Source organism: Onychostoma macrolepis, chromosome 09, assembly GCF_012432095.1.
Source record: "Onychostoma macrolepis isolate SWU-2019 chromosome 09, ASM1243209v1, whole genome shotgun sequence".
NCBI lineage: Eukaryota > Metazoa > Chordata > Actinopteri > Cypriniformes > Cyprinidae > Onychostoma > Onychostoma macrolepis.
In genome coordinates, this window is record NC_081163.1 from 37,112,691 (window position 1) to 37,140,161 (window position 27,471).

General features: G+C 38.0%; 1 protein-coding gene across 1 annotated transcript; it reads left to right on the top strand.

Annotated features, from left to right (window-relative positions):
* On the top strand, nucleotides 1–26,968 carry LOC131547166 (interferon alpha/beta receptor 1a-like). Its single transcript, XM_058787519.1, has 7 exons — nucleotides 1–194; nucleotides 6,829–6,958; nucleotides 10,388–10,581; nucleotides 13,970–14,133; nucleotides 15,696–15,843; nucleotides 16,321–16,478; nucleotides 26,109–26,968. Exons 1-7 carry the CDS (start codon nucleotides 137–139, stop codon nucleotides 26,394–26,396), a joined length of 1,140 nt encoding a protein of 379 aa, XP_058643502.1. The 5' UTR covers nucleotides 1–136; the 3' UTR covers nucleotides 26,397–26,968.
* Nucleotides 26,969–27,471: the final 503 nt, after the last annotated feature.

The window sequence follows — 27,471 nt, forward strand, 5'->3', positions numbered from 1 at the left end:
TACTGCCGCTGAACAGCTGAGTCATCGAACAAACATCACTTCCGCGTGACTGAAGCTCTACTTCCTGTGTGGTGGACACGAGCAGAAGCGAAAGAACTCAGATTCAAACACAGAGCAGCAGCGCGATGCTCGGAACATGACGGCGCTCCGCTGCTTCAGCGTCTGTTCTCTGCTTCTGCTGAACGCGTCCGCGGGTGAGTTAATAATCTGACAGCGCCATGTGTGTCTCTGTACCGACACGCCTCGCTCTGTTTACATCACAACTAGTTTCAGTCCTTGTTTGGTGCTTCATCTGTCACAAAACAGCTTTTGCTCTTTCAGTAGCTTTAACTTCGCGACTACTATGCTCTTTATCCATCTTTCTCCTAAACGAGTCTGCAGTTTTTTAGATTATGGGAGGCGGTTCCAGTTTGAGGAATTTACGCTCAAAAAGACAAACAAATCATTTCCAATCATCGAGATTCGCTGTAAATAATTCTCATCTTTCAGTTCGACGTTCAGACGTCAGGGGATGACATAACGCTCTGTGACGTGCTGTAACCAAACAGACAACATGCTTTACATTAGCGAGATAATTACAGATCAATCCCACGAATAAGTCACTTAATGCCCCGAAGAATGTCTATTTATTTGTGTGTCTTTTCAGGTTTGTTTTCACACATGCTTTAAAATGCTATTTTCTTTCACTTCTGATTCCTGTTATAAGTGTTCACTGCAGGGGACTTGAACTCTGTCCTGCAGAATTTGGCTCCGAGCTGGATTAAACACACTTTGTGTTTGTAGTGGTCTTGAAGACCTTCATTTGGGTTGGCAAATGAGAGGCAGAATTTGTAAAAATGCTTGTTTGTTTTTTTTTTTCTAATAAAATATATTGCTATGCATTTAAAAATAGTTTAAAATGCTATATCCATTAAAATGAAAGCTTAAGAACATTTAGATTTTTAAATAATTTCAATCAAATACTGGTGACACAGCCACTTATATAACACCACAGAGCGATCAGCAGGCGTCGCCACTTTAAAAATGAGTTTGCTGGTGAGATTTTACACGTCGTCAGTGATCCCAAAGGTCATTTTCACTTGGTCACACAATGTCAGTTTCATTAAATGTGTGTGTGTACAATTCTTCTAAAGAAAATGCCACTTTAATGGATGTGGTCTGTGAAAATATACAGTACTGGTTAAATAAATACCCCAATGCTGTTCTTATTTTAGGTGAGGATTTCAATATGGGTTTAAACAGTGATTTAGATGGGTTTCCCCCTAGAGCTGCTCCTATAAGTTCAATTATGAATAATTTGATGTTACGTTTTTGTGTTGTTGATATCTTCCTGAGAACTCCCCAAAAAAAGCTTTGTGAATTTAGTATTTTTTTCATGTCATTACATTGTTTAGAGCATAAGAAAAAAAAAATGGAAAAATAACATTTTTGAAAAATGATATTTTATTCTATGTCCTCTGTAGAGGACTCTAGGGCTAAGTTTTTCAAAAAATAAAATGGCATGAATAAACATCAAAAAGGCAAAAACAATGGGAATTTCAGGATTTTTTTTATACTAAACTTTAAGGATGATTCTCAACTATGTTATAAAATATATAACAAAATGATTTGATATACCATTTTGTTTTATGCAATATGTGTGTAAAAATTTCCATAAACTGGTTTTCCCATTAACCACAGTGTATCTATACACTGTATCTAATTTGCATATTAATGTGTTTCTGTTGGTACAGCATGTTGAAAAAAGAATTGTCATAATAAGAGTAATAATTGGCCAGATTTTCATAATATCTAATATTTCATAAGCATATTTATATATAATTTATTTGCCTATTCAATTATGTCTCCCAAAATGCATAATAAACATGCTTTTAGTCCTGGTGTCCTCTACAGTGGACGTATGAAACGATGTCCTGTTTCATAACAGGAAGTCATATTTGAATTTGATGACAATTTAAATGACAATTACAAAATATAATCATATTTCCATGAGGATGTTAAATGTTTCACTAAATTAAATGTAGCCATCTGTAAAGACCTAGGAGAGGGAGTGGTCATGGTCAAACTAACAAACATTATCTCTAAAAAGCCCTGAATGTGCTCTGTACAGGACATGTGAGGTCTCAGAGAAATTGATTAAAATATAATGTCCACTACAGAGGCAAAAGCTCCATAGCTGGGTCTCAGGAGGATATGGAGAGAAATATATCCACACCAGAGACTTTATACATGGAGCGGCAAGGAGCGTTCTAAGCCGTCCCGAATAGATTACTGGCTCATTTCCCAAAGCCTAGCCAACAGTTATAAATCAGTCAGCATTCATGCTACACCTCTTACAGATCGCAGTGCTATCTCGCTCAACATTTGTCTTTCTGCATCCCTTGATTTCAACTCCTCTCCTTCTTATTGGAAGTTGAACACTTCCCTTCTCCTGTTTGAAGAAGTTAAGAAGAATATCACGTAACTGATTGAGCAGTGCTGGAGAAGAGCTTTAGTGTTAGACTCATGTTGTTGCCAGTGGGAGCTGTTAAAGTTTGAAATTAGTCAAAAATTTGGTAGTAATTTAGCTACACTTAAGAGAGCAGAAGAAAATAAGGTGGTGTCTAAAATTACAATACTTTCTTCTAAACCCCAGAGCTGTTTTCTGAATCGCACAAGCTTGAGTCTGCTGATCGCAGCAGTCTAAATTAGATGAGATGTACACTTATAGAGCGCAGGGTGCTTACATTAGATCTAGACAAAAGTGGATGGAGGAGGGAGATACCTCTTCAGATTAGAAAAGAGCCGCTTAAGTACTTCACTAATCGAAACTCTTAATATTGAGGGGACAGTCACTAATAATCCTCAATCAATTGCACATTTCTGTTCTAAATTTTACAGTAAACTGTATAAAAAAAAATTATTCTGAAGAGGCAGCCCGTACTTTTCTGGAATCTGTTAAAAATTGTAATTCTGTTTCAAGAGATGACAGAAATCTCTGTGATAGTGAAATTACTTTATCTGTAGTTAGTAACTCAATTCTAGAACTTAAAAACAAGTCTCGCGGAACGGACGGGTTTACCGCAGAGTTCTGCAAACAGTTCTCTAAAGAAGGGTCTCCTTTCTTACGTAAGGTTTTTGAAGAAAGTGTCCAGAATGAGGCTCTCACTCGAGGTTTAATTACTTTATCTCTAAAACCTAAAAAAGATGTACTTTTAATTGACAATTGGTGTCCCGTTTCTTTGCTTAACAGTGATTATAACATTTTAATTATATTTGCTAAAAGATTAAAATACGTACTGGATTCTGTAATTTTTTTGGAACAAAAGACACCTTGTTAACAATATAAGGCTGATTCTTGATTTAGAGCACCAATTTATTATTAATTCATTAGAAAAATTTGGTTTTGCAGAGTAATTAAAACCCTTTACAGTAATGGAAGTGCTTTGATTAAATGAAAGAATGGCACTTCACCAAGGTTTAGTTTATCCAGAGGAGTCCTGTTTCTTCTTTGTGTGCAGCTACGGTCGTCATTTGTCTGTGAAAGCGGTATTCGGGTATCCATATAGCAGATCGAGAAATATTTATTTGTCAATTAGCAGATGACACCACCTTCTTTTTAAGAGATGCTTCCCAAATCCTTATAGCAATTAATTAGATAAGTTTTCTCTAAAGCTTCGGGTCTTAATCTAAACGTAGGTAGTTGAATTTCCTTGATTTCTCTTCTTTGAACAACACTTTCAAAATTAATTGGATTGGGCAGTTTGTGTAATCCAAACTCAATCTGGAATTTTATCCCCAATTACTTCTTTTGCAAATCAGGTGGTCTCCCTTTCCTATTGATCTGTAATTATAATATTGCTAGAATCCCTTACAATTGATCTAAATTTCATAAACAGTCTTTAATCTTTAATTTCTCCCCTCACCGGTACTTCATTTGGAACAATCAAGACATTGTATATAAGAGAAAAACATTTTGATAGTTTCCCACTTATTTAACTCGGAAGGTCTTATTTTAAGTTAAATAAGAATTATGTAAATTCGATTTTCCAGTAACTCCCAAAGAATTCTCCATCGTCACGGACGCTATTCCTGAAGGAGCTGTCATGCTTTTAAGAGACTCTGTTAGATCATCCAGCACTTTACCGGTTTCTTTAGACCCCTTTGAAAATGATGCTTTTTGTCACATCCTTCATCACGTAACTATAAGATTAGATCGCTTTTTCAAAAGGAGCTTGTAACAACTCCATATGTGCTGTTTTATTGGAAGAATGTTGTTGATCATATTGATTGGAAAAAAGTATGGACTCTGTCTTCGAAATGCATAACTAACAAGGTTAGAGACATCTCATTCAAATTGTTACACAGATTTTACCCGGCTAAAGTGTTTTTGAAGGGTTTAAATCAGACATTTTGTGGTGACCCTAATAAAACTGACATGCATATCTTCTGGGATTGTCCTCACACACACACACACACACACACGTACACACACAAAATATAATTATCCCTTTTCTTAAAGAGGCGACATCCATTGCTGTAACACCACAGACATGAATTTGGGGGACACAACTTTTTTTCTTAAATATAACAAAATATGTTTTTTTTTAAAACAATTTAATAAAATTGTACATGTTAAATAATATCTATATTCACAATATAACCACTTTATTTGTGTTAAAAATGTTATATTGTTGCAATTACATTCCATGATTCCTCTCTGAGGTATGGCAGGAACATCCATATTTTGTTACAAATGCAATCTCTAAAACTCAATTAAATATGTATTTTAAAACAAAAAATGTAACGAACAGTGCACAAATTGTTTACCCTACAGAATACAAACATTTTATGATTTATTGGTATTTAAAGTTTATTTCAGCTGTTGTAAAGTCGAGGGACACCACTAATGAAGAACGACCGACGAGCTTGTTCAGAATATATATATTTACAGAGCACAGCGTAAATGAGAACACCCTTCTGAAACTAAACAAATTCAGCAATTACTCTTTACTTAGAAGACATGTTGAGGTTCTTTAGAGAGATAATGTTCCAGCAAGTCTGTTTGATCAGTTACCAAAGAAGAATGTTAAAATTATTCAGGAAAATACAATTTTCTGATCAAAGTGATAAAATGTTGTTGCAAAAATGAGTACACCCTCCTGAAAGTTACTAAATAAACATTTCTGTTGTAAGGTTAAGACAAGTTTTGATCAACAGGTATAGTAAATAGAACCAAAACTGTTAAAGAGAAGTCATTTCTTGACAACTAAAAGTGTTATAAAGCACACTGACTTACTGCTGACAACAGTGACGCCACTCGAGAGAGAACCGCCAGGAAATATATTTCTCAGCTTAAGAGAGGACTGCTTTTGGCACATGTGAGTTAAACATTGCCACATTCTTCACTTGCATAATAATAATTTAAATGAAGCATAAAAGAGGACAATGGTATAAGAGGAAAGACTAATAGGCAATACGCCTAACAATAAATATTCAATAATGTGTGTCCACCAAAGAGTTTTTAGCCAGCTGAAAAAATGTCAGGCGCTCTTCTGAAAACGAGCTGAGAAGCTTTAGTTGCTATGATCCATGACAGTAACGTATTAGTAGTATCTCATTTTGAAGAATATTACTGAATATAAAAATTAAGGAACCAGCCAAATTAACTTCCATTGTTGTTCGGTTATTGTACAAGTCGGATGATTGGTCGGTGTAGTATTTGCCCCGCCCCTCCTCCACTGATTGGACGGCTGGGTAAAAAGTGACAGTGACGAGTGCTGCGTTTTACATAAAGTTGTACAGTTACGAAAAAAATAAAATAAAAAGACAATGCAAACCAACTGAAATATTATTATGGCAGTGCATCAAAATCCAGCGTCATCAGATTGACAGAAAGACAGAATGTTTTACTCGTGATAGTACAGCGGTACAGTTCTTTCTTACCAACCAACATTTTGAAAATACAAACATTTTCATGAATTCGAAAATTGACATCAGAATGGGTTTATAAACAGTTTACACAAATATTTCATCTGCTTGTGTTTCGTGAATTAGGCCCAATATTTTTCAAAATGACACAAATCACTTTGAAATATTATCACTCAGTGTTAATGTTAATGAACATGTTGCATAATACTGACACGCATTCCTACAGTATTATTGTGAAAATAACCAAGCTTAGACCATCAGAGGAACTGAAAGCGTTTCACAGCTGTGCTCTAGACTTCTCTTGATCCTCCCTAAAGCAAGCCTTCTGAGACTCAAACCCTTCCCATTACAGAGTCTGAACCCTGAGCGGTCTAGATCTCTACAGCCTCCGTCTGAGGAACGAGATGTTTCTATATGAACGTGTGTCTTCAGATGTGCTCTAGAGATGGGTGTTTGTTTTAGGGAGCTGTATGACCTTCCTGAGCTGAGATACTGAGCTAAAAAAGGTCCTGCAAGCTTTAATCACGTCATGTAGTCTGGTCGTAAAGACATACAGAGATTAAAACACTGCAGTTATGCATTTAAGGAATCTGTGTGACAAATTAAAAATAAGGCCACGAATGGATTATAAGAATCTGTAACTATAAATGTGCTTTTGTTACATTTACGAATGCACTCTGTTGCTCTTGTTTTAAACTTCTCTGTCTGTCTGTCTGAATGCATGCAGTATTTCACACTAAATGGCTTCCGTGAGATCAGGTTTAGGGCTGTGTGATTACATCAGTGAAGCTGTCAGCCCTGTACATCGCCTGCACACTGCTGGTTATGAAGACGAATCTGGAGAGCTGTGGAGCAGAATACAGATATAAGGCTCAACCCTGCAGAGACAGAAACTTTGTGTTTGTGTGTGTCTGGCAGGATTTGGAGATCTGAGGCGTCCTGAGAATGTCAGCATGGACTCGCTCAACACCCGTTATGTGCTGCGGTGGGACTGGCCTCACGAGACCGCCGCCAACCAGACCGTCACCTTCACTGCGCAGTATATACCGTAAGAGCCTTCGTCTGCGTTTGCTTCATGCACGTGACCCGTGTGTCCATGCTTATTTGGGTTTGTGACTGAATCAGCTGTTAAAGTGAAGAAACGGGACATAAGACCTCACAAACACTGTAATGGATAGTTTGAGGAGATTTAGGCCAAGCATATGATCACGGTCTAATGTGTGACACATTATAGATAAAACAGTCCATCTTACTGTGAAAACACTTCTAAGGTCAGGTTTATTTTGCATCTCAAAATATTAAGGAAAATATCTGCTAAATTATATTTAGCATAAAGAAATTTAGGTTTACACATTTTTGCAATATTGACAGTATTTTCCTCCCAATTTCTGATTATAGCATTTTGTCCAGATGTTTTGTTTTTATTCTCACTTTTACTGTAATGCAGAAATGAGTGAAGGAAAATCAGCATAAATTAAAGACAGTACTACGAATACTACCAAGAACATTATTGTTATAGTTATCTATATCATTTTTGCATTACAGCTGTAAGAATTGGACTATCCTGGTAAAATAAAGGATAAATAAAAAAAATAAAAATAAAGAAATGAGGGAGATATGTGTTTAATTGTGCTCAGGCTTTATTAACCCTTTAAACCCAAGGTGTCCTTATTCATTATTTGTGGAAAATTCTCCCAATTAAAAAGAGCCCAAATTCACCATAATCCATCGTTTAGCTCTAAAGATATCCCTCATAACACATTAAAAAGAATTAGTACATGTAGCTTAGCAAAAAAATCAGAGGTTGCAGTCCTGTGGAGTTTCAGCTCGTAACTTCATGACATATGCAGAGATCCTGACAAATTGCATTATTTTCAGAAAATTCTCCCGATTAAAAGAAGGCCAAATATACCATAATCTGTCGATCAGATAGAAAGCTATTCCTCATAGAGCTGTAACACATTAAACCAGACAGGTGCAACAAAGACAAACAACTCTATGCTTCACGTTGCATTTTTATTCGTAACTTCAAGGTTCAAATTTATTATAAGCGCAAAGAGCAATTATTGGTGCAGCATAAAATTTGTAAACATACAAAACAAAACAAATAACCCTAACCCTAATCTTACAGATTTAAAAGCCTTATAGCAGTGGGAATAAAAGAATGTCTGTACTGATTGCTTTTTAGTTTAGGCATACTATATCATAAACCAGAAGGAAGCATTTTAAACTCATGGAACAGTGGATGAGAACAATCTGCAAGAATAATTTTAGCTTTCTGTAAAACAAACCATTCAAAACTAATTGATAACCCAGTCTGCTTAATGCCAATAATCTTACTACCTTGGTTGACAACGCCATTCAATAAATTCCAATGTTTAACATTTACATTGCCAAACCAACAGCATGTAGCAAAGAAAAGTACAGATTCAATATAAGATTTATAATACATGGTCATAAGAGTCCTACCAATATTAAAAGTTGAGAGCCTCTGAAGACAATGTAACCATTGCTGGCCTTTTTTCATACTGCTTCAACATGAGTATCAAAATGCAACTTATTATCAATTATAAGCCCAAGCTACTTGTAACTATTAGCCTATTCCACCATTTGACATTTCACGCTAGTAGGTTGAGGAGCTGGAGGACTAGATCTAAAATCAATTACCATATCTCTTCATGATACATGCATAGATCGTGGGAAAAAGGTTTTAGAAAATAATTTTCAGAAAATTCTCCCGATTAAAACGAGCCCAAAATCGTCATAATCTGTCGATGAGATCGAAAGATATTGCTGATACCTATAACACATAAAACCCAACGGGCACACTTGAGGCGCAGCAGAAGAAACGTTTCATTTTGTGCTTTTGTTCATAACTTCATGAAACATGCTTCGATCATGGAAAATGGTACATCATTATTTATGGCAGATTTTCTTAATTAAAATGAGTCCAGAATCAAAACAATCCATGGGAAAAGTCATGTGCCCCAACCTCAAGTGGAATGACATAAAAATGGCACCGCACAAGTGCCTGGACAGCTCATCTCTCTTTTTATAAATAAAAACCACTGAACAGACAATACTTGTTCTTAACGTCTTTTATTGTTCAAAGAGACTGTGTGTGTGTCTCTCTTGTGAACTTTTTGTAAAAATTGCTCATGTTCTGACTTTCACCTGTTGCTGCAGATAGATGGCTGCTGCTGGCTCTGACCTGTGCTGCCAGGTTCAGGGCTGCTAATTTGCTGGCCGACTCGGCCCTGTCTGGTGGATTGGCTCTGACCTGCACTGCACTGCATCTACCTGTCTTTGACATGGTTTCTTCTTAAAGCAACCTTGAATGTATTGCTGCTGTGCCTGACTTTGTTCTCTTTTCATTTTTTTACACAACATTCTGTCTAAAACAAAACAAAAAAACCTAAATTAATCCTCAATATTACACAAATAGTATATTTAATAGCCATATTCTCATCTGATAAAGGCAAAATCATTTAAATATGAAGCTGTTCTTGGACATTGCTAACAAAAATAGAAAATATAAGACTACCATGCAAAAACATTTGTTTATTTAATACAAACAGGTGTTTAATATTCTACATCTTAAAAACAAGTGTCAGAACGCTAACATTATCAAAACCCCACATTTTAGTGTTTACCATGTTACTGCAGACTATTTGGGAAAGTGATTGTGCCTTTAATCTTTGAAACAACAGGAAGAAACGTAACATAACGGCCTGGTTTCACAGACAGGGTTTAGACTAAGCCAGGATTAGGCCATAGTTCAATTAGGACATTTAAGTCATTTTTATAAACGTGCCTTAGAAAAAACATTACTGGTGTGCATTTTGAGACAAAATAATATATTTTAAGATCAGTCAAAGCAAGTTTCTTTCAGTTAAAACAGCTCAGATTTAGATTTTAGTCTGGGATTAGGCTTGAGCCTTGTCTGTGAAACCAGGGGTGCGATTCCTATTTTAAGCGGTGCTTGTGCATCACGGCAACACAAATAAGCACAAACTCTAAGGAGTTTTCTACATGCATTAACGTCTTTCATATATATATATATATATATGCCTGTAATTATAATTTAATACTTACAATGAACAGAGATGTGGTCTGCAGCCTGCAAAATCATGCTTCTCCTGTTTGAGCTGTGAAATTGACAGCACTCTAATCCAGTGGTGTTGTAAATATTCAGGAAATGATTGGCAGTGAACCAGACAGTGAGAGTAGGTGTGTTCTGCTTCAAGCGGCGCTGCGCTGCCGATTAGCTTATGACATCAGCGGCAGCGCGTGAGATTTTAAATGCTTCCGCACCACAGATGTTATAATCTGATCAGTCTGCGCTGTTGGGGGGGCACAAGGGGGGGCCAAGCATATTTTGAGGGGGGCCGGTGCCACCCCTTTAGACACACCCCTGTCGGGAAGCACTGCTTTACTGACAGATCAAGTGCACTCATGTCGTTCTTTCCTCCAACAGGGAGTTTCGGACACAGAAGAAGAAGAATTATGAGAAGTACTGGACATCAGTGTGTGTCAATGTTTTGGAGCATCGCTGTGATTTGACTGGAGCTGATCTGCATTACAATGGCTTATATCTGCTGCGTGTGCGGGCCAACACGTCACAGCAGACCTCCGGCTGGGTCCAGATCAGATTCTGTCCTGATAAACATGGTGAGCTGTCCGTCTGTCAGTAGTCTGTGTCTGTGTCTGTCTGTCAGTAGTCTGTGTCTGTGTCTGTCTGTAGTCTGTGTCTGTCTGTCTGTAAGTTTGGCTGTCAGTAGTCTGTCTGTCTGTTTTCTGTCTGTCAGTAGTCTGTCTGTCTGTCAGTAGTGTGGCTGCGTTCCACTCCATTTTTAGACACGCACTCGCAAACTTCCCTAAGCACTTCCCCTCGGGGGAATCCCCGCTGCCATTTTGAAGTGCATTCCACTTCGTGAAGTGGATGAGGGAAGTTTATAAGGACAGACCCTCGAACCCTCGATTTTTACAGAGGGAGCGAGTCTGCTTCATATGCGCACTTCAGACTGCTCCATAGACCACAATGCAATACGATTATGACGTCATCACAGATCACGTTTAAATTATCCCCACCCCAAACAACTCTATAATATATTATAATATTATATAATATTTTTTTAAACATTTGTAACAGCCCAAGCATACCTACAGTGGGGGAAAAAATTATTTGATCCCCTACTGATTTTGTATGTTTGCCCACTGACAAAGGAATGATCAGTCTATAATTTTAATGGTAGGTTTATTTGGACAGTGAGAGACAGAATAACAACAACAAAAAATCCAGAAAAACACATTTCAAAAAGGTTATAAATTGATTCACATTTTAATGAGTCAAATAAGTATTTGATCCCCTATCAATCAGCAAGATTTCTGGCTCCTAGGTGTCTTTTATACAGGTAAGGAGCTGAGATTAGGAGCACTCTCCTAAAGGGAATTATCAGCTTGTTACCTGTAGAAAAGACACCTGTCCACAGAAGCAATCAATCAGATTCCAAACTCTACACCATGGCCAAGACCAAAGAGCTGTCCAAGGATGTCAGGGACAAGATTGTAGACCTACACAAGGCTGGAATGGGCTACAAAACCATCGCCAAGCAGCCAACGGTGAGGAATCAGCCCAGAACTACACGGGAGGATCTCGTCAATGATCTCAAGGCAGCTGGGACCATAGTCACCAAGAAAACAATTGGTAACACACTACGCCGTGAAGGACTGAAATCCTGCAGCGCCCGCAAAGTCCCCCTGCTCAAGAAAGCACATGTACAGCCCGTCTGACGTTTGCCAATGATTCAGAGGAGAACTGGGTGAAAGTGAAAGAGGAGGAGGAATGCTGCCTATGACGCCAAGAACACCATTCCCACCGTCAAACATGGAGGTGGAAACATTATGCTTTGGGGGTGTTTTTCTGCTAAGGGGACAGGACAACTACACCGCATCAAAGGGACGATGGACGGGCCATGTACTGTCAGGGCCAGGGCATCGAAACCAGCCAGGGCATTGAAAATGGTTTGTGGATGGGTATTCCAGCATGACAATGACCCAAAACGCACGGCCAAGGCAACAAAAGGAGTGGCTCAAGAAGAAGCACATTAAGGTCCTGGAGTGGCCTAGCCAGTCTCCAGACCTTAATCCCATAGAAAATCTGTGGAGGGAGCTGAAGGTTCGATTTGCCAAACATCAGCCTCGAAACCTTAATGACTCAGAGAGGATCGGCAAAGAGGAGTGGGACAGAATCCCTCCTGAGATGTGTGCAATCCTGGTGGCCAACTACAAGAAACATCTGACCTCTGTGGTTTCCAACAAGGGTTTTGCCCCCAAGTACTAAGACATGTTTTGCAAATGGGTCAAATACTTATTTTTTTTAAATGTTTTTCTGGATTTTTTTGTTGTTATTCTGTCTTTCACTGTTCAAATAAATTTACCATTAAAATTATAGACTGATCATTTCTTTCTCAGTGGGCAAACGTACAAAATCAGCAGGGGATCAAATCATTTTTCCCCCACTGAATATACATATAGAATGTAGGGGTAGGAGAAAAAAATTGATTCACCTATCGCGATTCTTTTTAAAACAATTAAAAAATCGATTGGTTTATCTCCGAATAGATTTATATTTAATTATTTTACTTTTCCTAAGAGGTGGTGGGGAGAAGTTAGCACTTTTATTCCAACAGAGGGCAAAATGTATAGATGAGTTCGATTTGAAGCGGCAAATTCGACACCTTCGCCAATAATGAAATGCCTTTAACTGAAAATTGAAAATTGAGTGTTTAATCTTATCATTATACATTACTGACACTCTATCCTCCAATTTGATACTGTTAAGTGCTTTGACACAATCTGTATTGTAAAAGCGCTATATAAATAAAGGTGACTTGACTTGACCTTCGATTTGACATCAAAGTACCGCGAGAGCGATTCAAAGCATGCGGAGCCGTCTTGCGGTGCTTTGATGTCATACGATTGTTCTGTGTGCGCAGTGCCACTGCATTAGATGACGTCACATGACGGCAGTGTTGTCAAGTCTGCGGTTTTCCCGCGGAATTGGGCTACTATAACACTGTTGCCGCGGGTTGTTTTTTATGTCCGCGGGTCGAAGCGACCCCAATAACGTGATAGCCCCTGGAGTGCAAATTTTACCAAGGGAACCCCACCAAAAAACATTTTCTTCCCCGTAACGCGATTTTTACCGGGAGACCCCCCTCAAAACACGATTGGGCTTGTTTTGGGCTAGTTTTGAGTAGCAATTTGGCGGGTTTTGCTGTGAAAACCTGGCAGCCAAAATAACACAGCACTTTATTTTATTTCAGAAAGTATTTTTCTACTCATTTTGTTGAACTTTTAACTATTATATTTATGTGCAAGTTCAGGGTTTTGGTACTTGAAAGTTTCATGGTTCAAGGTACTTTAAAATATAGTTACACTGCGTATGTGTATGCTCCTGAAATAAAAGTTCAGAAAAATGCGATGTATTGTTTTTGTTAATGACTCATTTACAGTTTATAAGGGTATGATTAAGTACTTTCCGTTTTCTAGTCTTTAATAAGCAAACAAAAATCACAACAAATTGTAATTTCGAATCGCAATGGTTATATAATCACGATACTCGATTATCGCAATGTATATTGAATTGGCACACAAGTACCGGGATAGTATTGAATCGGCAGATTAGTGTATCATCCCAGCCCTAATAGAATGCTGCACCAAACAAATTCATAAGGACAAAAATGTAAACAATAAACCAACTCCATAGCGGATTCTAAGTGATCAAGGGGTTAGGACGTTCCAGTTCAGCCCTTTCCAAGGGGTTGGCCAGTAGTGGGCACTCATGCAACGTAATCAAAGGTTTACAACCGAGTGAACGAGACGGAGGGAAGATAGCGAATGAAGGGCATAAAAATGTAACTGGAACGGAGACCCAGTCTGTCTGTCTGTCAGTAGTCTGTCTAGCTGTCCGTCTGTCCGTCCGTCCGTCCGTCTGTTCCTGGCACTGGCGTTTGATTCTTTGATGCTGACCCCGGCTCTTTTCTTCTGTTCTCAGCTGCTTTAGGTCCTCCCTCCAGCGTGACGCTGAACTCAGTTAAAGGAGATCTAGAGATCATCATCTCCGACCCTCTGAGCAGCACTAACCAGTCCATGAAAACTTTGCTGGACAACAGGTTTAGCTACCACATCCAGTACTGGAGGCGCTCTGAAGAGCCTCAGGTATATGTGCACACTCGCGCCGAAAGCTCTCGCATGGGTTTCAGCAGAAGCTGTGTGTGGATACTGTCTGAATGTGGCGTCTGCTGAGGACTATTAGAAGCGGTGAACACAGCAGCATTTCTGAGATTGAAACTGAAGATATCTTGAAGTGTCACACACACTGGGCTCTAATAGTCTGTGAACGTGGGAACTATTTTTTTTTTTTTTTTAAAGCTCTAAATAAAAATGTTGAGACTTTAAAAAATATAAAATGACAGTTTTTAATTGTCATTATCTACTTAAGAAATTTTAGTTTGTAATTTTGTTTACTCATTATAGTAGGGATAATGATGATGACTTATTTAGATATTCCCTGTTTTCAGTAAGTGTATAAAGTAAATGAAGTATCGGGCTTCTCACAGCACACTGAGAGGTGAAATCTTACACTAGTCTGAGGTTGTTTGTGACCTACAGCAGGTTTGTGTTTCACCAGTGGTGTGTAATGGGTGATTGTAGCATAGCATCATTTTCAGTTTTGAGCAGTATCAGTTTCTATTAGAGCCCTGCATTTCAGTCCAGGCCCGACGGGCCCAGACTTATTTACGCCCCTAAGGCCAGGCTTTGGACCAATTTCCACATCATAGCTCAGACACGGGCCGGGCCTCGGGCCTCGGGCCTGTTTTAGGCTTCTCCTAAATTAAGAGAAATATAAGGAGATATATGTCGCAAGCATGAAGTTGCCGATCCTGACTCGCCATCTCCTCATTAGACGCGCCTTTAGAGAGAAATGCATCTTTACGGAATTTATAATGAAGTTTTTGTTTTCTATTTTAATTATTTTAGTTTTAAAGTAGTAATTTAAGGCTTTTTATAGATATTTATCAAATCTGTGAGGCAAGTATTCGCTGAGTTTTGGTTCACTTTTGTGAAGTGCTCCTGTTCAAGACTGAGACGGCAGAAAGCGCATCCTGTATGTTTTCTTTATTTTATAAAAGCACAACATTTTGTTGATATTGTGAGTGCATAAAAATGAAAGTAGACCCTTTACAGTTCCGAAAGATGTATATTACTCTTACCTTTTATGAGCAAAAATGATGGCGTATTTTAAGTTGTTTCCAATGCAAGTGATCGTGCTGGCACCTCCATGTCCTGTAAAGCACTCTTTAGCTCTTCTCTGCACAAATGATTGGATATGCGTCTAACAGCGCACATTGTTTTGTTGACCCTTTACAGTTTCAAACAATACCTTATTCTTAACTGTACAATCAAAAATCAATGAGGATTTTTTTAGTTCTTTTTGCGGGCTTCAAGAAAAAACGAGACAGACTGCACCGGTGTGGTCTTTGACCCCTGAGGGTTAATGTGTATGCTGATCAAAAGTATATAATAGATATACTATTAATAAAGAAATAAGTACAGTGAAAGTAGGTGTAATTCATTGTTATTTCAGAATACCTGATGCATTCAGTCGTGTTAACGGACCTTCTTATTTTACGGCCATGACTGCTGTGTTTTCAATGCAGTATTACTGTGTAGATGGCACTGCTGAGTGACATCATTTCCTGCTCTGACTGTCCCTGCAGACGGCTAAAGTCCTGGACACGAAGAACAGTGTTGTGATGCTGACTGAGCTGGACAGACAGACGTGGTACTGTGTGAGAGTTCAGAGCCGTGATGACTTCTATGAGAAGAGAAGTGTCTTCAGCGACACACACTGCACACGCACTGAAGGTCAGCAGCTCCGTCACACACGATTACATCATGTCAGATTGAAGAAAATATGTGTAACCCTCATATCGTTCCAAACCTGTAAGACCTTCATTTTTGGAACACAAATTAAGATATTTTTTATTCAATTCGAGAGCTCTCTGACCCTCACACACCAACACAACTGAAATGTTCCCAGGTCCAGAAACGTGGCAAAGACATCTGTAAAATAGTCTTTGTGACATCAGAATTTTAACCGTAAATTTCTGAACCTGGGAACATTTCAGTTGTGTTGGTGTGTGAGGGTCAGAGAGCTCTCGGATTGAATAAAAAATATCTTAATTTGTGTTCCAAAAATGAAGGTCTTACAGGTTTGGAACGACATGAGGGTGAGTAATTAATTACAGAATTTTCATTTTTGGGTGAACTAACCCTTTAACCCAGACGAATGTGTGTGTGACATACAGTGACATTGCCACTGAACGCTGTGTGTGATTTCAGGTCAGATACCATCCTGGCAGATATTCCTGTACTTCCTGATTTCTCTGCTGCTGTGCTTCCTGCTGCTGCTGCTGCTGTTCTTCTGCTTTTACAAGATGTTTACGCTGCTCAAGAACACCTTCTACCCGGCCTATCAACTCCCGGATCACATTCAGGAGGTACAGAACATTTATACTCTGTTACCTGCTCCAAAATTATATATATCATAAGGTTTTGAATACATTTGATGTGTCTCAGGTCAATTTATAAATTTAGTAGTTATGTGTAGATGAACTGTTTGTCCAAATACATTTATCAGCTCTCTTCAGGAATAAAGACAGTGTTGGCAGAGAGCTTGTCAGAATCCGGCTCAAAGATTATGACAAAAAAAGAGGAAAGCGGGGATTTAACCAAAATATAACAACTTTATTCAACAAACAACACAATAATGAAACACAAGAGCCGGCAAACAAATAACATTAAAGGGTGGTGTGCGAGAGAGAAACTCCCCACACACACACCAAACAGGGGAAAAGGTAAGAAGCTTTTATAATGAGGAAAGACTCCGGGCCCAGGTGTACTCCATCTACATTCGGACTGCAGCCCCGCCCCACTGAAACACAGAAACAAAGCCACACAGCAGGCAGGTATGCAGGCCGTCACAGAGCTGTTCTGAATTAATTGTATGTTTTACATGTACAGTATGATGTAGGGTCTCCTGACTCATTATTGCTGCATATAGTAAGATTAGGATTAGTTTCCTCTGTTTTAATTTGTTTCTCATCCAGCTCTTTGTGTCAGCTGGTTCTCTGTTGTTCCAGGTGTTTTTTTGTTTTTTTTTGCTTTAACTGGGCACTCCTGGCCCTTCTAGTCATATATCAAACGATAACACTCAGTATAAAATGCAGTTAAGCGTATTTTTATGAAACACATTTATTTATATAGCACACATTGGCTTTACATACCAGGACCTAACACATTCATAAAATCTAGTAGAGATGCACGATATTATCGGACCGATATTGTAATCGCCCGATAATGAATTAAAATTTAAATACCGGAATCAGCCCGATATGAAAAATGATGCCAAGTTGTCTTGCCGATAAGAGGATTAACTCGGGTTTCCCAGCAATTAGATCACATCAGCAGTGTGGTCATTCTTGAAGCAAACTTTTGCCTTGATTAGATTCACTGTTTTGGATCGCTGCATTTAATTTGAGAATACATTTACAAGATGATGCGTTCGGTGTGTGATGGAAGCAGTGGTTCTCACTTCCAGTCCTGGGGGCCCCCTGCTCTGCATATTTTGCATGTCTCCCTTACTTAACACACCTGATTAGGAGAGAGATCCATGAACTGAACTAACGAGATCATCAACTCGTTAGTTCAGTTCATGGATCTCTCTCCTAACGAGCTGATGATCTCAATCAGGTGTGTTAAGTAAGGGAGACATGCAAAATGTGCAGAGCAGGGGGCCCCCAGGACTGGAAGTGAGAACCACTGTGATAGTCAACAGTCACTAGCGCGTGCAATAGCAGCGGCAGCCTCCCCCGGGTCCTAGTGCCCATCCAGTAAGGTGTTGTATTTACATGGTATTATTAACAAGGTTCGGGAGGAGCACGATCAGATAATCAACCAATTTGGCACAGGTGTAACTCGTTTAGCTAACCATCCTAACTAGCACAATGTGTATATATATGCAGTCTACCTACCTCTGTCCTACGATAGTTTTCTGGCATCCCTTCTCCGGCAACTCCTCATTCCTAATCAATTTTTATCCCATATTAGGGATAGGGGGAGTTCTCTGGGTTCGGGCTATATTCCAGGCTCGGAGCCCTCCCCCAGGATAGCACGCCAAAATATGCTTACTATTTTCTATCAGATTAGATGTAAGGGTGAACTCGTGAAATAGGGAGTGCTGTTGGCCTACTTGTAACAAAATTAAAGTAAAATATCTTTAAGAAACGTGTGTCTGAATAAATAAAGCAGTATCAATGTCATAAAATCATGAGTATGTTTTAATGCAAAGGTCAGAAGCTATAGATTACATGATTAAAAAAAAAATTACAAACATGATGCTTGTAAATTTAAATAATTTTATATATACAGATTTATTCATTAATGTGTAATATATTTGTTTTTTTTTAAACAAATCATGATCTCTAAAAGATTTTCAAAATTTGACTTTTCAAAACTCTTGCCTTAGACCATCTACAAATGTTAAATCTTAAAATAATATTTTAAGATTACCACTGCATCTTTCTGAAAAAAAAAAAAAAAAAAAATGCAGTGATTGATATAGCTGATTTATAATTATTTTCAAAGCTTTCAATGTACTGTCATTATAAAAGAAATTCATTATTATTTCATTCTAACAAACGCACAGGAGAGACTTGGTGTTGTTTCCAAAAAAAAGAAATATAACAGTATCCGCTATCAGCCAAAATGAGTTGAAAAATATCGGCATATCGGATATCAGCAAACATCCAATATCATGCATCCCTACAATCTAGGATTATAAAATCAAGTATAAAATAATACAAAATTAAGTGGCGTTAAATGCAAGTGAAAAATATGAGTTTTTAAATGAGATTTAAATGCATCAAGAGTGGCACAAGATCTAATGTGAAGAGGTAAGCTGCTCCTGAAGCGACACCTTTTGATTTTAACCAAGATTTGGGAACATTTAACTGAAACCTTTGTACAGATCTTAATGGCCTAGAGGACATGTGTAACTGAAGAAGTTGGGTGCCAACCCATTTAAACCCTTTAAAAACAAATAACTTCTTATATTTGATTCTGAATTTGACTGGAAGCCAGTGGAGGGATGTTAATATAGGTGATGTATTTGCATATTTCTTCATCTCAGTCAAAAGTCTAGCATCAACATTTTAAACCAACTGCAGGCGTGAAAGTGAGGCATGAGAAACACTGTAATACAGAGAGTTACAATAGTCCAGTCTGGATGGAATAAAAACATGCATAACAACTTCCAAATTATTAAAAGACAAAAAAGGTTTCAGTTTCGCAATGTTTCTTAATTGAAGGAAGCTACTTCTAACCACAGAGTTTACATGCTTATCAATCTCAGCATCAAAAATAACACCAAGACTTTGCTTGATTGTGTACCTTGGATTTAAAGAGGCCCAGTGGTTCTTAATCCTGGATGCCTCCCTCTGCACAGTGTGTCTCCCTGATGTAACACACCTGATTCAGATCATTGGCTCGTTATTCAGGTGGAGTCCCCCACCTTTAAAGGGAGGACAAGCGGAGTGTCATCAGCATAGAGATGGTAATATACATTATGTTTCTGACAAATATCAGCCAGAGGAAGCATATAGATGTTAAATAATACTGGACCCAATATAGATCCTTGAGGGACCCCACATTTCATTATAGCAAACCAAATTTCCTAAATTCATAGAAAACATTCTCCCAGAAATATATGCAAATAAGAGCATTTCCTTGGATTCCTGCCCACAGTCTTAAGTCCTATTCGGACGGGACTAGTTTTACAGGGTGTCATTAGAGAAATTTTTGTTTCACAGATGTACTTTGCGATTTTAATCCCAACCAAATCTGCCACGTCTGTGTTTTTCCCCACACAACCTCTGTTATAATTCCAGAGCAAATTAACCCTAACCCTAACGGTGAACTACCGTAGACGCACTTACTGCTGCGCAGATTTTTTATATGTTTGCCTCCCGGCAAAGAAATGATAAAAGAATAATTAAATCAAGAGCCAGATCATGTAATCTTTTAAGACTGGCTACTGTAATATCAGCAATATTACAGAAACTTCATTTCTGTACTAAATTACATAATGTTTTAATTAACATTACATATGTACCTTTTATGTAAATTAAATATGGTTTTACTACAAATAAATACAAATAATAAAAGTTAAACTAAAGTAACCACACATTAAGAATGGTTTTGCTATACTAGCCATATAGCTTCACCATGGTATTTGTTAAAACTGTGGTCATGACAATGCACGCATACAGAACGTGTGATCTCTGCAACACCCAGATGTACAAAACAGACCCACCCACTTCTGTAATAAACACTGAGATATTAGTCCCATCCGAATTGGTACATGAAAATCACAGATGTCGGTTGACAAGAATCAGAACTCAAACATAGTTTAGAAAACTAGTCCCGTCCGAATAGGGCTTTAAACATACCAAATAAAAGTGGTGTAGTGTCAAATGCTGCTGTCGGATCAATTAAAACCAAAATTACACACTTTCCTGAATCGGTGACCAGGAACAGGTCATTAGACACTTTGAGAAGGGCTGATTCTGTACTGAGTCAGGTGCGGAGTAGGCTTCATATGGCAGACTAAATCAACCAAACCAGATAATGATATCGGTTCAAACTCGCTCAAATCATGTTCTAATGGAGGTGGGGAAATATAATCAAGAATAAGGTCAGGAGATGAAATGCTAGCTCTGAGAGCCTCAATAAAACAGTTCTACATGTTGACTGAGTAATGTTCAACACTTGTAGTTGTGCTAGGATTTAAAACTGAGTGTATTGTCTTAACGCTTTAACGTCTGTCAACCTGTCATATCACAGCTTATCTCTTCCATTGCCTCTCTGCTTTTCTCCACACTTTTCAGAGATTACGAGTATCATTATTAAGCCATGGCTGTGGATTAGATGTTGCACCAAAGATTTTGAAAGGAGTGCAAGTGTCCAGGATTTCATTACGGATGGAATTGAACACTGACTCTAAAACATTTAAACCCCAGCCAGAAAATAGGGACCCTGAGTTACACAGTACTGGAGATCATGTATAGGCATTTGAAAAGTCACTGGCTGTTGAAGGTTTTATGGAACAGGCATACTGACCTAGTGGCTTACAGTTTAAAGAGGAATTAGAAACAGATATTAAAAACAATTTGATTGTGATCAGAAAAATAAGTATCCTCAATATTCACAATATAAACTGGAACATCTAGAGATAAAACCAGATCCAAAGGATGACCAAGTTTATGGGTAGAACTTCAAACAAACTGGGTCAAATTAAATGAATCAATAAGATGTAAAACTCCTTTGCCATAGACTCATTAAGACAACAGATATGCAATTTAAAATCACCAAGTATTAAGATCCTCTCAGAATTTGGTACAACTGCTCAGAGAATTCTCAAAAAAAGTTTGTTAAATTTGGGTGGTCTATATATAGGTGCACGGATAACGGGACAGTTTAACCCTCTGGGGTCTGAGGGTGTTTTGGGGCCCCAGAGAAGTTTTGACATGCCCTGACATTTGTGCTTTTTTCAGTTGCTTATAAACATTTTAATGGCTAAAGTCTAAAAACACTGTATTCAGCACAAACTGGGCTACAATAATATGTGAGCAGCATGTACGTACGTGATTGTGTTTTTGAGAAAACATTTATGCGTGGTTTGAAAAAAAACTAAAATTTTAAATTAACTGAAATAAGGCCATAAAACACATACAGAACATTTGTTCATAAGACTTTTGAGAACTGGATCTTGTAGCCTAGAATATTTGCTTCAAAATGATCTGAAAATAATCTAACTCGCTCATTCAGAGAAAACAATATATTGATTTAAATTTTCTAAGTCACTTTTTGAGTAGAAAGGGTCTATGCGAGAGGGCGTGAACTATCCTGGATAATGCTGTGACTCACACCTGAGAAGACAAAGGCCCACATAATGAGCTCCATAATGAGCCATTCAGTCAGGTGTGTGACTGAGAGAGAAGAGTTACAAGAAAGAATGTGAGGAAAAAAGAAATGTGTATACATATAACTATCACATAAAATAACTTGAGATTCACTTGCGAGTGCAGTTAAACAGTTTATTAGGAACAAATAAACAACAGAAGAGTCAAGACATGGTGGGTGCAATATCCAAAATATCCAAAACAGTGGCAGGAAACTGGAACCCAGGAAAACGGGAGACAGCAGAAACTGCATGAGAAAACACAAAACAGATGTGAGCAACACAATGAACGGACAAAGACTAAGCAAACATGGTGACCATACATACACTACCAGTCAAATTATTTAAACAGTAAGATTTGTAATGTGTGTTTTTTTTTTTGTTTGTTTTTTAAGAAGTGTCTTCAGCAAGCCTGCATCCATTTGATCCAAAGTACAGCAAAAACAGTACATTATATTTATTATAATATATAGGCCTACATATTTTTACTATTCAAAATAAATAAAGCATAGAACATATAACTATCCTCACGTCCTGCAACATTTAAATGCAATGAAAGGTTGCCTATCATATTTCAAATGTTGCACTCGATTTTACACATTTTATTCTGGAGTTATAGTTTGGGAAAAGTTCAAATTAATTGCATTGAACTTTGTCACAACAACACATTATCGAATGCCAATAAGAAACATTACTTACTTGGTATAAAGTATCTCCTCCTCCGCCGGCTGCAGCTGCGCTCGCGCTCTGTTTGTGAGGTAAACAAAGCTTTTTCCTCTCAGCGCGTTTCTGAGGTAAATATAAGGCTTATTCCTCACAGCGTGTTCTTCAAAAACTGAAAAGTATCGGAGATGAACGCGTTGCTGCTTTGTTTATGGTGGTGTGGGCGTTTACGTGCCGCGTGGCTCGCGTGGAGGTTTGTAATAACAATAGCGCGAGCGGCGCGTGGGCGTGACCTAATTAGAGATAATGAGACCAGACGGAAAAACTGGACATGTCCTTGGTTTCATACGGATTACTTTATCACAGAATATTTGTTTTCGGTAAAACTTACTTCATTTGAGAGTAGACATATCAAGCTTTCTATAGATATAACTCCCATGTCTGTGTGTGAAGTATTTGCTGAGTTACAGTTCATTTTAGTGACGCGTTTCTAAAAACAGTTCGCGGAGACGGAGAAGACAGAGAGCGCACCCTGTTTGTTTTCTTTATTCTTCAAAAGCACAAAGTTTAGTTGTTATTATGAGTGTATACAAATAAAAGTAGACCCCTTACAGATTCGAATGGTGTATTGCTCTTATCTGTACGATCAAAAATGGCAGAGTAATTCAAGCTCATTTCGGCCTTATCAGGAAAATCTGCCTCAAAACGCGTATACGTGTTTGTCGACCCCAGAGGGTTAACTCCGTTTTAACCACATGCAGCTCAAAGCTACAATAATTTTGTACTGCTAATAAACAACATTTAAAACAATCATCAAATATAGCGGCAACCCCTCCACCTCTACCCGATGGTGGTTAAAGAGTTTTCAATAGTCCAGAATTGAGCAAAGTCTCTGTCACGAACAAAAAGTCCAGCTCCCGAGTGGAGATTGAATTATTTAATACAAAGGCCTTATTTGAGATGGATCTAGCATTTATTAAACGTTTATCAAATTGTTAACTGTAGATGAAGATGAGGAGATGGTAAATCTTTGATGTGGAACAAACTCCAGTGCTTGAAGATGATAAACATATGCTCCACCTCCACGAAACCTCCTGCTCCCTGTTCTGCAATGAGACCTCGTCTCCGGATGCTCCAGAAAAACACAGTGTAGAAAAGAAAACCTTACTGCCCGGGTGGGCGAAGAATACCGTAGACCGGATGATACGCCCCGGCTAATGCCATCCACAGCTGATGATTCTGATCAAATCTGACAAAGACTGAGGCTGATTCTTTGAGTCTCACAAGAGCACTGCCTTTCTTACCCCGATTCCTGTGCCATTTCTTCAGATGAATTGAACAATCCAGTGTGCAGTAGATGTTAGCCAGTAGATGAGTCAAGAATGCAGATTCCAACCGCACACATCCACGGCAACGAGGTTCTGAATACTAAGCAAGTACTCTTTCTACAGATAGACAAAAGAGTAATAAAAGGACAAACACCAGGTGATGGCTTGCCAATAGACACACTGGCGCCATCTTGCACTTTTTTTTTTTTCACTAGGGCTGCCTCCTAACGGTCGACCAAACGTTAGTCAAGAAGAGGCTTAGTCGACCAAAGCTGTATTAGTCTGGTGGTGGTTTGTGGTAAGCTTTGTGTGTAACCATGAAGGGTAACATGACAAATTTGCTCAGATCACACACCTGGCTAAAGGCCTGTTCAAGAACAATGACTATAATGATAATTATGTAACGTCCACACCAGCAGACAATAATGTTCTGTTTAAGCATGTCTGCCACTTTAAATGCTTGAGCTTGTTAAAGCAGAATGGTTTCTGATTTGCTGCCAATGTTTTCATTAGCTAGGCCTCAATTGGAAGAGGATGAAGAAATTTATCACGTTGTTAATATCATGTTTTGCATATATTTTTATTTTTGATTTCTTAACACTTTACTCTAATGCACCACATAGAATTGCATCAAAAAAAAAATTATGGTAACACTTTATTTTGATAGTCCACTTTAGACATTCTACTAACCGCAAGTAACTTTGCAACTACATGTCAACTAGCAGTCATTAGAGTATTAGTAGACTGTCTGCTTAATATCTTCTAACACTTTATTTTGATGGGTCCACAACATACAACATACTGACTATCAGAAACTTTGCAAGTATGTAAACTTATTCTACTAACCCTAAACCTACCCTACTGAGAGTTAGTAGACATGTAGTTACAAATTAATGGGAATTAGTTGACATGTAGTTACAAAGTTACTTATTCATATATATTATTTATATATATATAACTATGAGCAACATTGTTATAAAACTAGGCAAAGTCTTATGGATATTACATTATGTCGTTTTAAAACGATGTATGGTCGTAGGTCTTTTAGATATTCTGGAGCACTTTTGTGGAATAAATTACCTCTGAATATTAAGGGTATTTCGACTATGGTTAGTTTTAGTTTAAAAGCTAAAAGTTGGCTCTTAAGCAGGGTGGTTTGTTGATGAAATTGTATTATGTACGTGGTTATTTGTGATTTTGTAAATTTTTGTAAATGTGGAATTTTATTGTAATTTTTGTATTTATGATGCAGTGCCAGTGTACCTGTTACCGGGAGTGGAGTTTGTGCTTTACATCAAGGACCACAATGGAAACAAGTTTTATTTTAAACTTTGTGTTATCCTTGACGAATTGAGTGTATTCACTACTTTTTTTGTCAAATAAACAAACAAACAAACAATATAAAAAAATATGAAAAACATTTGTTTATGTTCATGTGAAAGGTTGAATAAGTGATAAATGGACAGTTGCTTCGTCCCTTTTTAAAGACAAAAAAGAGAAAATTTATTCAAAGTTACATGGTCCATAAAATCATCTACATATGCTGAACATTTCAGGCCACATTAACCTTTCATATTGATTACACACAATTATTAATGGAGAAAACATCACAGACGTGTCGAATGAACAAACGTCAATGTCAAAAAAATTTCAAGTGTTATAATGGATTTCCCTTTTTAAAACGATCTACCATACTGTTTTCTCCTGTTATTGATCGCATTGTGAACAAGTTATCTGTGTGTTCATATATCCAAAGTTATGGCATGAAACTCTAGATGGCGCAGTCTGATAGTCTGCTTTTTGTATCAGCAGCCAGTGAGCTGCTGCTCAACATTCAAATAGTGTTTGCTTTAGCAGTTGCAGCATGCTTCAGAAACCCTCCACCTTCCCCAGCTCCACCTGTATAGATCTGCTACTGGGTGATTCATGTATGCTATATGGGGGTTCTTATATGCTCACAGCAGCATGTTGTGGATGTATTGGCAGCAGCAGCAGCATAGCAGATCTATTCCGCCAAGACCAAAAACATTAACATTGTCATGTACATTACTGTGCCAATCCCTCTGAGAGTTGTCATGACAGAAATATAAGATCTCTCTCTCTCTCTCTCTCTCTCTCAGCTGTGGTTAAATGAATCCGAGAAGCCGCAGCTGCTGGCTCCTGAGTCTCCAGAGTCTGTGTGTGAGCCGCTGGTCGTGGTCAGTGCTGAGCTGGACGCTGTGGCGGTGGATGAGCGCTCACACACTGGGGATCAGGACTCCAGCGCACACAGCAGCGGAGACTCGGGCGTTTACTCCACAGAGGAGGACTCCTGTCACAGATCCACCACACACGCTGACCTACAGATGAGCAGCAGAAAGCACAGAGAAAAGCTGCATGATGGGATGCTGCTGGACCCCTGTGCTTGAAACGGTCAACAGATGTCAGACGGACATGACTGTGGCTATTTTCAGATTTGCCTCTTCCAACATCTGTCAGCTTATTGTACATGTAGAGACAGCAGCACCTTACTGAGGTTTATGACATTTGAGCCATATTTGTCATATCTGTTAACATGCCGATTTCTTATGATTCTTATAGAATCTTAATTCATTGTTGTCACTTGATGTCATTTCTTTGTTAGCTTTAACAACAGCAGGGTTTATAAAGAGAATGAACTGTCATTTGTCATCTCCTCTCAGTGTCAGATTAAAATGACCTCTATCATATGTAAATGACTTGTTCTTGTGTCTTTAAATGGTCATATTTCCAGTCTTTAGCCCTATAAATTTATGCTCGTGTTTGTGTGCTGTATTTGTACATACAGTGCTTTAGCTTTCAGAAGCAATCAGTCAGTGTGTATGTGTGTATATATATATATATATATATCAAATTAAATTAACTTAATTTAAATTAATTTAAATCAGCTGCTAATCCAAGAGATTCACATAATTTTACTATGCACCGATATGTAACACTGGATCATTTTTCTCAAATAAATGACAAAGAAAATATTTTTCTCTCACTTGTTTGATTCGGTTCTCTTTGTCTACTTTCAGGATTTATGTGAAAACCTGATGATGTTTTGGGTCATGTTTATGCAGAAATATAGAAAATTCTAAAGGGTTCACAAACTGTCAAGCAGCACCGTATCACAGGTGCATCTCAAATTTGAATAGCGTGGAAAAAGTTTTTTTTTTTTTTGTAACATTTCAAAAAGTGAAACTTTCATATATTCTACACTGAACAAAATTATAAACGCAACACTTGTTTTTGCCCCCATTTGAGCTGAACTCAAAGATCTAAGACTTTTTCTATGTACACACAAGGCCTATTTCTCTCAAATATTGTTCACAAATCTGTCTAAATCTGTGTTATTATTAAATTCCCACAGTTATTTTTTATATATACACACAGTGGGTACGCAAAGTATTCAGACCCTCTTAAATTTTTCACTCTTTGTTATATTGCAGCCATTTGCTAAAATCATTTGTTCATTTTTTT